Source organism: Rhinolophus sinicus, linkage group LG10, assembly GCF_036562045.2.
Source record: "Rhinolophus sinicus isolate RSC01 linkage group LG10, ASM3656204v1, whole genome shotgun sequence".
In the NCBI taxonomy this organism is placed as follows: domain Eukaryota; kingdom Metazoa; phylum Chordata; class Mammalia; order Chiroptera; family Rhinolophidae; genus Rhinolophus; species Rhinolophus sinicus.
In genome coordinates this window covers 14,350,812-14,365,196 of record NC_133759.1, presented here as the reverse complement: position 1 = coordinate 14,365,196, position 14,385 = coordinate 14,350,812, and the positions used below count along the sequence as shown (strand labels likewise).

At 36.7% G+C, this 14,385-nt stretch overlaps 1 protein-coding gene across 8 annotated transcripts in view; it reads left to right on the top strand.

The window, feature by feature from the left end:
- The window catches only part of GOLGA4 (golgin A4), a 96,516-nt gene extending 83,507 nt beyond the window's left edge, over positions 1-13,009 (top strand). For 5 of the 8 annotated variants that reach the window (XM_019727636.2, XM_019727632.2, XM_074312614.1 and 2 more), the window contains 3 exons: positions 3,782-3,868; positions 9,514-9,576; positions 12,293-12,431. In XM_019727636.2, the coding sequence (XP_019583195.2) occupies positions 3,782-3,868; positions 9,514-9,543 (117 nt within the window). In that variant the 3' untranslated portion in view covers positions 9,544-9,576; positions 12,293-12,431. Of the gene's footprint in view, positions 1-3,088; positions 3,148-3,781; positions 3,869-9,513; positions 9,577-12,292 lie in introns of those variants that run through there. The other 3 variants (XM_019727638.2, XM_019727633.2, XM_019727634.2) reach the window with 2 other exon arrangements.
- Positions 13,010-14,385: the final 1,376 nt, after the last annotated feature.

Here is a 14,385-nt window from a genome sequence, read left to right as displayed (position 1 = left end):
CTGAACATGCGTCACAGGAGAGATATATTAGTTCACAGTGATTCAGTGTATTTGTTTCTTAAGGACTTTTTTCTATTCAAAGGATAGATTTTTCTCCTTACCTTTTTAAAACAAAGCTAATGAAATATAGCTTCCTCTTATTCTGTCTTTTTTGTACAGCAGCCTGTATTTGAGGTGAGGTAGATAGTTTAATGGTTACCTTGCTATTGTAGTTAAGCGGGGAAAGGCATATCTTTTAAACAAAATAGCCTCTCAGAACTTTAGCTACTTTGGTTCATTTGTGAATCTGAAACTATGATCCTAGTGTTTGTGCTAAATAAATTTTTTAACCTTTTCTTGGTCTGCGAAATGAAGAGACTGACTGCCTCAACTTGTTTCTTCTGGAGGTTACAAACAATTCTACAGAGTTTATAAGTCCTGAAGAAAGACCCAGCACAAGCATAAGATATCCTGGGGCAGTGCCAGTTCAGCCAGGTCTAAGCTGTGTTTTCTGGGCTTTGCAGTTAGTTTTAGGGTATGATGGGATGTTCTCGAGGCACAGGCAGCCCCATGTAACACCTGGCTGGGAATCCATGTTGAGGGGTGCTGTCGCTGGTCTTCAGCTTCAGCATTCAGTGTATTTTTCTGGTCACTAAAAATGATGAGTAGTCTATCATTCTGCCATCACCTTGTATAAGTAAATATTGAAAATGGGTAGCAGATTTTCAGTGTAATTTACTGCATATTTATTGAGCACTGACTACATGTGGACCTTTGTTTATCACCATGATGGATAGGGAGGTGAAATTTGATACCGTGCTTAACTTTAAAGGAGTTTGCCATGTACAGAGACCCCCTCAATTTCAATGGGGTTACTTCCCAATAAACCCATCATTAAGTTGAAAATATCGTAAATCAAAAATGCATTTAATACGTCTCACTTACTGAACAGCATAGCTTAGCCTAGCCTACCTTAAACATGCTTAGATCACTTAAGTTAGCCTACAGTCAGGCAAATCATCTAATACAAAGCCCATTTTATGTAAATAAATTGTTGACTTTCTCATGTAATTTATTATGTGTATCGCTTTCACGTCATCTTAAAGTTAAAAAAATCATCAAGTCTAACCATCTGTAGTAGGAAGAGGGAGCTGTTGTTAGTTGAGCATAATGTGATGCTATTAAGAGAGGTGGAGTCCTCATATTTACTTGTGGGAATGTCAAGGAAGACATCATGGAGACGCATGTGTATCTACTGGCCTTTCTTTATAGAGGTGCTTAGATTTTGATAGACGGGCTCAGATAGGAGGGAAAGCCTAGACAGAAGGTCCAAGGCAGGAAACTGAGTGTGGGTTTAGGAATGACACATAGCTGATCCAACTAAAACACTGAATCTGTGAGGTAGAAGTCACTGCTTAGGGCTACATAGAGTATGGAGGAGGGTCTGGAATGTTCTCTGAGTTTTACCTGTAGATCTTGGGGCGGGGCGGGGGGAGGGGTAGCCCTGGAAAATTTTGAGCAGGGATTGACAAGATCAAAGCTTTTTAGACATTATCTTTTGCTGATTAGCCCAATTTCTACACATGAATAAAGAATTTGAAATAGAGAGCAGGTTGTGGTTTTAGAATGAAGCAGAGTGTATTATGGCCTTTGCGAGTTGATGCTTATCTGCAGCTGTTCCTTGTCTAACAGGATCTGCCTGTCACCCACTGTGTTTCTGCATCTGCTTGTGCACACACACAGTGCTCCTTGTTTTATGAGGCAGAGGAGAGTTTTAAGACCACGTGTAGGACACACATTTGTGTAGTGTGAAGTTAAGTAAGCCCCTCTTTTTCTTCTGTCCTTGCACTTCCTTTTTCTTGGGTTTTGATCCCCCATGCTATTATTGATACTAAAACCCAGCCTGTTCAGGTCTTCAATAGAAAGTGTTTCTCATCTGAACTTTTACTGAAGCCTCTCCCTAAAGAAAACCTGTCCAGAGAGGCCACTTCTAAACCAGGTGGCTCATTTGAACTTCCCCTTACTTCTCAGGGCCTGGGGATAGTGTATATAGCATAGAAAGTCTGATTTTTTTCCCTGAGGAATGGCAAAGAGCTTGGGCTTCTCCATTAAAGGGTTTTCTGGCAAGCCAAGGAAGAGCTTTAAGTCTTTGCCGAGTAATCAGCTGCAAATTCTGGATCTCTGATGAATTTACAGGTGGGTTTCCCATTTAACATTTTCTAGAAATGTGAAGAGAAAACTAGCCACAATTTTTTTTTTTTGACAGACATGGTTGTGTGACTATAAATGGAGTTTTGATTACTTTGAACTTTATAAGCTGTTGAAATTAAAGAAATGTTCCCTGTAATTGTGAATCCCTGAATTTTAGAGTTTTCTTGTTTCCTTAAAACAGGCTTCATAGTAGTATACCAGAAAGCATTTAATAGTGCTTCGGAGTGTTAATAAAAAGAATACTGAAATAGTTACTACTTTGTATTTCTCTTGCCATTTCATGCCACGCATGTGCTTGGTTTCTAGACTTTAGCACCAAAGATTCTGTTCTATCTATGCAATACAAAGTAAAGCATGAGGGTTTTTGTAAAATGCCTTTGGAATTCTCCAAGAACTATCTTGAAATGGTAGAGGCAGAGGCAAAGATCAAAGGAAGGAAGGGGGCTGAAAGTAAAATCCTATTGTGTTGGGGTTTGTGGTATTAGTTGATCTGTTAATTGGAAGTTACTAGAAATATGTAAAGTGCCTTGCTTAGGCCTAGCACATAATTCAAAAAACAACATTAGTTTCTTTCCTGCCTGGAAATAATTATACTTTTTTTTTTTCTAATGATGTGAGTTTCCAGAATTCTTGGTTAACTATTATGTCATCTTTTCCTCACTGAGTTTCTCTAGTCCGTCCTCCCCCCACCCCCCAACACCACACACACAATCAGTAACTGTGAACAAAGAATGTTAGCGGCAGTTCTCTGGGGATCCTCCCATCCTGTGTAGGAACCTCAGGGGAACACTAGCACCTGAATGTGTATGTAAGCTCTAAACTTGTTCTACTTATTTCATAAGTGGTATCTTCTTTCCTCTCTGTCTCCCTCACAACCTCTCATCTTGATACAAAATAGGGAATTTCAACCTTTGAGGAGAATTTTCCACCATCTTATGGGTGACAGTCTGACTCACGGTATATTTATTTAGATCCTGCACAATTTACGATCTTGTTTTGCAAGCCACCATGTGTAATGTTTGATTCATCATGTTTTCTACCAAACAAAACATCTTGTGTTTATTTAAAACGTAATTTGTATTTCTATTAGGTTGATGTGCTGCATGTCTTAAAAAATACCTACTAAGCATGTTCATGTTCATGCAGTAGCCCGTGTTTATGAGATATATGATGTGATTTAGTTAAAGCTGAACTTGGGAGTATCTCATTCTGATTATTGACAGCATATGTTTTGGCAATACGTCACATATTAGGTAGATTTCTACAAATAAAAAGCCTTCTAAAATGAATGAATAATAAAGTTTCACCTTCCTAAGACAAAGGGCCAAGAACATTAGAACTTTATGCAGCTTCATGCTATTGTAAATGCATCTTCTTCAAATACTATCTACAAGACATTGTGAGGAGTCCTCTTAAATTGGAATTCTAGTGTTGGCTGTTATTTCCTTGACGAATACCTTCACATCATACTTCTTTGGTCGTGGCTTCCATTTGAGATCACTAAAGAATCTCACCAGCAGAACATGTCACAATGGGTCAGGACTTTCTCTGCCCCGATGCCTACTAGTGATTGTCTCTTGTTTTCTTACAGACCATGGCAAAAGTTATAACCACTGTACTGAAGTTCCCTGATGATCAGACTCAGAAAATTCTGGAAAGAGAAGATGCTCGGCTAATGGTAAGCTTTAAAAGTAGGTTATAGACAGAGGTTTATCTTACCTATTTACATTCCATTTCATTTACAAAGACTTTGAGTTGGTAAAAGAAATTTAAAAATTTAAATTTTTGTTAGGCTATACCCTAAAAATGAGAGTGAATCTACATTAAGAAAGTTTAACTTAGGGCAAATATGAATGGGTGCCTTCAAGGAAAGGAAAGTCTTATTTAACAGCATCTATGAGGTTGGCATCCATCTGCTATATGGGATTTCCAGAACCTGGGCTATTTGTGGAAAGGACGGAAAGGTATTTGTTCTGGTGTATCCAGTAATACTTTTTTAAAACCAAATTATATCAGGATGTTTTATAGGTTACAGTTCTTTATTCAACTACAATTGATTTTCAGATACAACAATTATGAGTGAACGAATTCAAGCATTTTTGGACTTTTGACATAACCCCACAAGGGAAATATAGATCACTGAATTATTAGAAACCGTTGTGTGAAGTCAGCTGTGATTGAAGTGAAACAAACATGCACTTCATAAATTATGCAGAATTCCCTGTGCCTAACTCTTTTTGCCCTGGACCAGTAATGCAGTTAGAAGATCCATTCAAGCAGAGTGTGAAACTTGTGAGGATCTTGCCCCTGGCTTTCTCTTTCGTGTCTTGCCTCTGGCTTTCTCTTTCTGCTTCCTTTTTTTTCTTGCTCATACCCTCCATACTCTGCCCCCAATTTCTTCACCTATTTCATGATCCCAGTACCGCTGTTTTCTCTCCCTGCTGAAGCAAGCCAAGGTCTTCTCCTTAGTGATGGGTTAGCCTGTTCCGAGTATGTCCAGTGAGGACTGGGTCAATAAGTAATTACCTCCCAAAGCATCCCATCTTATCTGGACAGACTGTGTATTTCTTAGAAAGCTTCTTGCTTATATGGAGCCCAAATCTCCCTTTCTGTAGTAGTGATCAGTGTGTTCTGGTTCTGACCCATGGGCTCCCCCAAAATCTGGAGCTGGCCTAGATGGAAGGCCTTCCCTTCCCGGCTGCATACCCCTAGCACTTAGCTGCCATTTATGAAGTTCCTTTTCTCTGACCCATTGCACAGGGTCAGTCCTGAAGGCATCCCAGTGCCTCAGACACATTCTGACCTCTGCTTCCTGGCTTCCTCTAAGGTCATCCAGCATCCCTGACCGGTGTCCCCATACTCCACTGTCTACTGCATTAGGTACCTATTGTGTAGTTTCTGGGACAGTTGCAGTTGTTTTGGTTAGCATTTGTTTTTTTGTAAAGCGTTCTTCCTCAGTATCTAATGGCCTAAAAAGCGTTGCTAGATCTCTGTAGTCATTTCTGGTTATAAATATTTTTGATGAAGTATGTCACCGTAATGTATGTCCTTAATGAACAGAGCAAATGCTGCTGTAAATTTTAGTGAACATCCAATTCTATAACCATGTAGTCACTCAGAGAAGAAGTTTTCCTCTTCACTGAGTAAAACCACTGTGTCTTGGTGAAAATCAAGCTCTTCCAGTGCAGTTTGAGCCTGTTGACACGATTCTGTCATCATGGCCCAGTTTAAGAAAACATTTTTAAATGATATAAATAAGCTTTTATTATCTTGGTTCATTCTTCCATCGACTCTCTATTATCTTAATGTTGGAGTATGGCAAACTCTCCTCTTACTGTTGGGCAGTATTTGATCAGGATTTGCTCTACAGTATCGACTCACCCTAAATCGCCGCTTTACAAATGTGTTAGGAAACATTTCCCTCACCCCATACACACACGCAGTCTTAGAATGGTTTGCCTTGAGGGGAACTAATGAATTGGTATGTGTAAATAGTGAATCAAGTAAAAACCTTTTAAGGCAGACAGAAAAGTTTGTTTCTAAGTTTAACTGAAAAGAAATTTTCGGAAAACATTACACTCTTTATTCCTGAATAAAGTAGAATTCAGTTGAGATAGGGATGAAATGGAAGGATCCTTCCTGAAGAAATCCTTTCTTATCTCAGAGGGAAAGTCCCATTTCACTGCTGCTTTAAGCAGAGTCTCATCCATCATTATCTTTTTCTTTTTAAAAAAAAAGATTTTATGGGGAAGGGGAACAGGACTTTATTCGGGAACAGTGTGCACTTCCAGAACTTTTTCCAAGTCAAGTTGTTGTCCTTTCAGTCTTAGTTGTGGAGGGCGCAGCTCAGCTCCAGTTGCTGTTGTTAGTTGCAGGGGGTGCAGCCCACCATCCCTTGGGGGCGTCGAACTGGCAACCTTGTGGTTGAGCGCCCACTGACCCATACGGGAATCAAACCGGCAGCCTTCAGTGTTAGGAGCACAGAGTTCCAACCGCCTGAGCTACCGGGCCAGCCCATCTTTTTCTTAATGAGTGGGTTCAGTCAATAATCACCTACTCTTCTGTTTGTTACGGTGAATATGGAAAAATTGAAGACATGGAAGATATGACTGACTTTGTGTAACCTTTAATTTTCGGGGAAAGAGGTACCATCCATTCATGCATATATGAATAAAAGATATACCTAAGTAATATAATTCAAATAATGAAAATAAATGCTTAGGAAATATGAGCTAACTTATAATGAACACGAAGTGAGGAAGATCCCAAGGATGACTTACAAATCAACTTGAGTCACCTTTTGTCAGTGTAAGGAGATTCTTGGCTAGAGTGACTCATGATTGTTTCTGTATTTGATGGAAAATTAATCATTGGTGATTGAGCAAGTTGAAGCAAGGGTCTCACTTGCCTTAAGATTGCTCTCATTCATGAAATGAGCAATAAAAATTACTCTTTGAACAAACCTCTTGAAGAAATTTCAGCTAATTTTATACCCCTGTCCAGTGAACTGTAGCTGGTTAGAACACAATATTGCAAAGAACAGTGACTTCTTTTTTCCAGTAGAAAGATACATAAGATATCCAATAGAAGTACATAAATACCTTTTCAATATCATTATATAAAATACCTTTGTAATAGAAGGATGTGTAAAAGTATAGAAAACAAAGCTTTTTAGGAGTTTATTAAATAATCATTGAAAAGCTATTTAGTCACATTAGCTTTAAATGTACGTCCCAAATGGATCTTTCCTGTAATTTGTTGTAGATGTGTAGCTACAGTTTCCCTTCTGTTAAAATTAGCAATCTTGAGTGTTTTGTTATTTTTAGCTTTGGGGGCTGAAAAGCTGATATAAGTAAACCAAAGCAAACCCGCACCTTGCGGAGCTTCCCTGTCCATAAATACTGGGGATGCTTGCGAGAGAGCGCGGCTGCTGTCTGTGCTGACGTGTGCAGCCCGTGTCAGTGTTTGCATTGTTTGGCAAGTATTCTAGGAGGAATACCTTCTGAACACTTTGCTTTGTGGCATCAATCAAAAGCTTTCTATGACTGCTGGTAAGGTATTTTTCAATATATCCGCTCTTTACCATCTCTCCCCTCCCCAGTGAGTTTTACACGTATCTTTGTTTCCCTAAAGCAGCTGTTTTTGTCCTCTCAGGTTTTAGCTTGTTGTGCCTGATACTTCATTTGGTGATGGTGTCAGGAGTTCAGGTGACCAGAGTAGACAGGATATTTCAGAAGCAAGACAGGAGCAAGAGTGAATACAAGCATCTTTGGCTTGTCTAATTGTTTTTTGCTGAATAAAACTACTTAGAGGTACACCGTCAGATGTTTTTTAAAAAGAGAGTGCTATGTGTCATTTAGGATAATTTCATTAAGAAAGTTAAGGTATATTGACATATAATATTATAGAAAGTTTATTTTAAGCAGGTGCTAAACATCTCTTGCAATTGAGAGGCTCTTTTGTTGTATAGAAATCTCTCTTAAAAAGTGTTCCTAGAAATGCATTTTTATCTCTAGAGTGCTAGCAAACCTAATGACACGTTTAACATAGATGGCTATTTCCTTGATAACTGCATTAAAAGAAAAATGATTCTTTTTTGATGAAAAAGGTTTGGCTTATTTTCTTTCCCCATCCACTCCAGTCATTTTTAAAAACTTGATCTTCTGTTGACTGTTGTTGCTTTGCTTTCACACTGATCCTTTATGTTGTGTCAAGTTCTTGATTAATCCTTGTGCTAGACCAACCAGCCTTGTACCTCTCTCCCTTTGGTTGTAATTTTTAAAAATCTCCTCTGAATTAATAAAATCATCAGAACTTTTCAGCATTGTTAGATGCAAGCATTTTCCATTCCAGCGGAGGTTTATCTTTCCCTTTGTGTGGGCTCAGTAGATGGATGCAAGGTGGATTCAGGAAACAAATGCTAATAAAACTGATACATAGTGAAGAATACTGCACGTGTAAGATACTATTTGTTATCTCAAAAGTGGTTTTGACTCTTGGTCTTGTTAGAATTACATACTGATCATCGCCAAAAACACATAGCAAACAGTTCAGAAACATGTCACATAGAAAGAGGGGCCTTTCGTGATCTTCTGTCTCCCAGCTGTTTCCACCATGCCAAGGTCATCCTTGTTAATATGGTGGTGAATATCCACCCCCAGGTTTTCTAATCTTTATTCATATATATTTATTGTTATTCCTTTATCACTTAATTATTTTATTTTTGTAAAAAATGAGAGTATGTAACAGCTTGCTTTATTCACTTAATATATTTTTATATTATGCCACCTCATTACAAATTGATCTACCTCATTCTTTGTAATGGCTGATTGTATGATTGTATGGATGTCCTACAATTTTAGTTCACCAGTTTCTCATTCACGGACACTTAGGTGGTTTCCAGTTTTTCAATACTTACAAGCATAGACACAGGGAACATCCATATACATATATTTTGAAAGTTTTCCAATAGGATATTAACCTTATTGTGTTGTGTGTGTTGCAAATTTTGTTTTCTAGTTTGTCTTTTGATTTTGCTGCTTTTTACTAACTTCACATTAAATATAAAAAAAAAAATAAGATGATGTTTCTGAGGTTGGTCACATTATCCAAGAATACACTCACGTTTTATAAACAACCCTGTTTTTGCTGATGCTGTTTTATAGGAAACCGGGAAGATAATTAATAATCTTGGATTATTGACCATCTTAAAACAGGACGTAAAATTTATTTAAGAAGGTTGCTACAAGAAAAAACTGTGTTTGAAATTGAGTCCCTTGGAATGGAAATTTCAGTGTGGGTCCTCATTCGTGACACCATTCCTAATGTACTGTTGAATTACAAGAGAGTTATTCCATGATATATTTTAGGAATGACAATCCGACATGTAGGTATACTGTAGTCATAATCTCAACATTTCCCCAAAAGCTTTTGATGGTAAATTGAGATTATGCAAATCAAATCAAATTTGAATGTGGATTTTAATGGAATTATGAAAGAAATCCTTTTATAAAGCAAATAATCACACCCTAATTAATCTTTCATATACATATGCACTTAAAGTGTGAAGTACATCTTTAATTATGTTTAAATGTTTTCAAGTTAAAGTTGCAAATAAAATCTCAACTATGTGGTGTTTACTTAGGATGGGAGGGAGATATTACAGTCCTTGTACATTGCCTATACTTCCTCGATTTTAGGAGATTTGAGAAAAATTAAGTATAACCTGTTTAATACTTTGAAGTTCATATACACATATCATCTATGTGTTATATTACGTCTGAAAACTAACCCAATAAGCTTTTTTTCTTCCTGGCTTTGTAGTATACTTCACCTCGCAGTGGTATCTTCTGAGTAAACCATCAGTCTGTGCTTAGTTAGCATGTGGTGAGTGAAGAATAACGTCTTGTGTCTTTTGTGTAGAAATCAAATGTATTGCATGATACTAACCATTTCGCTGGAATTCTTTTGCTTTTTTTGCTAAATAAATATATGATTTTGCTCTGGGTTATTATAGGTATTTTCTGTTAATTCTGTTTTATAGATTAATAATCACCACTACCAATAAGAGTCATACAATTTTAGGAAATTATAATTCTTTAAATAGTACTTGAAAATTTCAAAATTGCTCTTTGAAATTTTGCTAAAGAATCCAAAAGAGTTTTTATGTATTACATATTCCTTCTAGATTTTTTATTTCCCAAGAATGGTCTTTGCAGTCAATAAAGATGGTGAGAGAGAAATGAAAACTCATTTTCTAGGTAAAAGCAAAATGATATATTTCATCGATCCAGATATTTCACCAATCCAAAATTGAAAATATTGTAAAGCCTACTTAGAGTCAAGACTAGTCAAAAATAAGGAAAATTGTTATAGTAAAGTTGCTTTAAAAATTCAGCGCAGTTTTATTACTTCCTGGGATCATGCAGTTTTACAAAATAATACACTTGTCCTGAGGAGCCCCTTAAGCAGCCTGCTTTAATTGAATGGAGCTGATTTCTAATTAAATATTACTGCAGCAAAGAGCAGGCATCTAAAACGTTTCAACATAGTTAACTGTCTTGACTATTTAAACACTCCTATTACCTCCACGTATTAGTTATGCTATTAGCTGGATTTAGCACCCCCTTGAAAATTTAGGGTACATTTTTGCTAGAATTTTCACAAACCACAGATAAGCTGAATCACAATTAATAGAGTTTAATTATAATTAGGATTCTCTGTGATTGTTAATTCAGCTAACAGTATCAAGGTTTAAAATGCCAACGTACAGCATTTTCAAAAGTTTTTTAACTAAAAATCCTTTATGCCTTGCCTACAGTTGAGTCTCATTTTGATTGTAATATATATCAATTAACTTGCCTTACTGATTACCTAGAATTATCTTTAGTTATGTAAAGCCCATGTCAAACCCAGTAAGTCTTAAATTTTCCTTTTTTAATAATAATATAAATTCTACATCATGCTTATTGTTACACTATTGCATTTAAATGCTGTCATTAATCACTGGAAATGTATACTGTGTAGCATTTCTATTGACTGTCTCCTTAACTTTTAGTTTGAAAAATTTCAAACATAAGATTTGCAAAAATGCTACAATAATCACTCTTATTTATACCCTTTACCTATATTCACCAATTATTAAAATTTTGCCAAATTTTTTACCTTTCTCTCACTCATGCTCTTTCTCTCCATATATATTTTCCCCTCTGTAACATTTGACAGTTACTTGCAAACATAAACTAAGTATTTTGGCAAATATCTTTAAGAACAAGGGCATTTTCCCACATACTCATGATGCAATTATCAATCCTAGGAAATTTAATATTAACATAATACTGTTATCTAATTTATAGTAAATATTCACATTTTTCCAGTTTTCCAAATAATGTCTTCTATAATATTTTAAGTTCTGGGAGCCATTCAAAGATTGCACATTGCATTTTGTTGTCAGGTTTTTCTAGTCTCTCCTTTAAACTAGAAAAGTTCTCCCAGCTTCTTTGTCTTTCATGACATTGACATTGTACAGCATTACTGAATGCATGAATTTCATCCCACAACAACACAAGCTTCAAAATTATAACTGACAAGGGAATTTAAATTTAACAGAAGTTCTTTCTTGTCTAGATTTCTAGGACCAACATGATTGTTGAGCTATTTTTATAAATAATATACTATTGGAAGTGCATCATGAGTAGAGAATTATATTGTTCATTTACAAATTAAGAAGACTTTAAAAATTTCCCTTTCATATATATATGTATATATATGTAGATATATATGATAGGTAAAAGTACCTATCTATCTATCTATGTAGCTATCATATATATATATATATATATATATATATATGTATATGTCAAATATATATATATCTATATGTAGATATATATATAGATATATATATAGATATATATATAAAGTTTGCCTATTACTTAATCTTATTTGGTGATTTATTTTTATGGGTTTTTTTGTGTTTTTTTTTTAACCTCATACTTGACCTGACTACGGGCTTTTAGCATTTTAGTTAGAGAGAAACTTTATTAGGAAGGAAAGTTTGGCATAATTTCTCATAACATTTGAAGTTTTTTTAAAATTAAGTTTATTGCAGATGAGGCATAGCTTTTTACACCAAAATGCTGCGTGTTTTCTGCTGCCGTGCATATCATTCTGGAGAATTTTAATATGTAGAAAAATCAACACATTAGAGAAAGGGAAGAATACTTTCTCCGATTTAAAGCCAGACTGAAGAGCTGCATCCTGGAGAAATTCTGCCAAGGGAGCATGTTCGCTCCTGGCTTTCTCTAATTATGATCCGGTAGCTTTCAGTCCAGACTTAAAGCCAGTACGTGTTGAAGGGTGCAGTTCCAGGGTCACTTAAAAACACTTCTTTCTGGAGTGGCTGGCTCTAGGTCAGCTCATTCCAAGGACATTGATGTTTTAAAGATTCCTTTCGGATTTAATACTTAAAATATTTCTACTTCAATTCCCCAGCCCATAGAATATAATTTTATTTTAACTTGAAACAACACATCCTTTAAAAAGGTGGCTTCAAATGTTGTTGTTTTTTTCTCTTTATCTTCTTTTCCCTTTTCTTTTCCAGTCATGGCTCCGATCTTCATCTTGAAGAAATGAGAGTAATTTATCTTCGGCAAGCTTGGAAAACTGCACATTTGCTGCTCTTTGAGAAAGAAGCTGTTATTCAGGGCCCCTCATGTAGCCAAAAGACCAAGAAAAACCTGACATGGGCCCACAGATATACTGCAGACTGCCTTTAAAATAGGTTGTATCAGTGGAGAAACGGTGATAGTTTTTCCTTTTTTCTTCTCCTTTTTTTCCTTTTCTTTTTTTTGGTTGGAAAGAATTTTATGTTGTTTAAAATTTTTTGAATAACTTAATCTGATTTATGGACTCACTTAATATTCCTTTCTTCCATTCTTTTTGTCCCTCTTTTTAAAGAACTGCTTGCCTTTTCTATTTATTTTTAGAGTGATTTAAAAAAAAAAAAGACTTGTGCAATACATTTTGAGGTGAAACTTAGTGGATTTTTTTCTGATAAATTAGATCACTTAATTCACTCTTTTATCCAGATTGATTTGTTGAATATTTACTAAAGACTAGTTCTTTAAGCTATGACATATGATAAATCCAAACAGCAGTACCTCATTGTTTACTTAGCTTTTGTACTTATATTTTTCAGAGGAAAAAATACTACTGTAAATTGTAAATAGTCAATACATAACTATTGTATGCAAATCCGTGACTGTTGGCAATGTCATCTTGGAAAAACAGATAAATAAAGTTTATTTACTGTATAAAATTTGCTTATTGTGCTTTTTTTCTATGTTGAAATCTATTTCAAAATAGTTAATTTATGTCTATCTGGGCAAATACAATGCACTATTTGTTAAGATGAGCATTTGGAAAGATTTTTTTTTATGTTAAAAATTAGCATGACCAAGTTAAAAGAAGTATGAAACAAGAAGTACTTCATGGTATGTGTTTCCAGATTCTGCCAACGTAGGGATGCCTTCTCTCTCTAGAGTAGGCCATACTTTGATTATTTTTAAACTTAGTGAGAGAGAAATTTCTGGACACCTAGAGATGGGAACTGTACAGAGGGTTTCACACACTCTATATATATTCTAGCAAATACAATATTCAGTATCTGGGTATTATCTAACATCTGCCTCAAGGTGGAATCTCAGTCATCCAGACAGTCTGGACCTAGTGTTGCTGGTGTATCCATCGTATTGTGCTAAAAAGTGGGGAGCTTCTAGGCTGTGGATGACCACAGGGTCTCCCTGTAACACACAGCTGACTCCTTTGAGGGCTACTATTCCACCAAGGGAAGAGCATCTTTTTACCGTTATTTTTCTTGAAGGTTACTTAAGTACACCACCACCTTTGCTGGTCCTTTCCTTGGGACTTAGCTTTTCATTCCCATGCCTGGCCTCAGCCCACATACTCTCTTGTGCCAAAAATTGATCTTTAAAGCCTTCCTGAATAATTTTTCACCAAAAATAGGTTATAAACAACAGTGACTGAATTCTACTTGGTCACCTGTGGACCGAGTTGGATGTATAAGTTAATGTTTGCTGCTTAAAATAGCCCCTAACTCTGTGGGTGGGCCATTTGGGCTGGGATCTGCTGTGTGGTTCTTCAGAACTCAGCTGGGCTCACTCGTACAAGTGGAGTTAACTGCTGTGTCAGCTGAGATCAGCTGGGCCAGGGGCCAGGGGCCAGGATGACCGGTCTGCTCTGTGTGGTGCCCGAGGCCAGCAGACTAGCATGAACTGGTTTACAGGGCAGCCCAGTGGGGTAAGTAAGAGCATGCATGGCTCCTTGGGACCTAGCCTCAGGTCCCACACTATTGCTTTAACATTGTTTTGGTTGAAGCAAGTCATAAGTCCAGGCCAGATTCAAGCATTGAGAACACAGCCTCCACTTCTCAAAGGGAGGAGTTGCAAAGTCACGTTGTGAAGGGGTGTGGGTATAGGCAGGGAAACTGGCCATTTTCACCAATTCTGTACCACAGTCGGCCAATGGACACATCCCATAGCTGTGAGCAAGACAGGGGAGACATGTTTCCGCAGCCAGCACACTCTGGTTTTTATAGCTCTGGTTTCCAGAAGTGCTGGGTCTGAGGGATCTTCTGTCCTCTGACCTTGAGCTTGACGTCTGTGCATGTGAGCT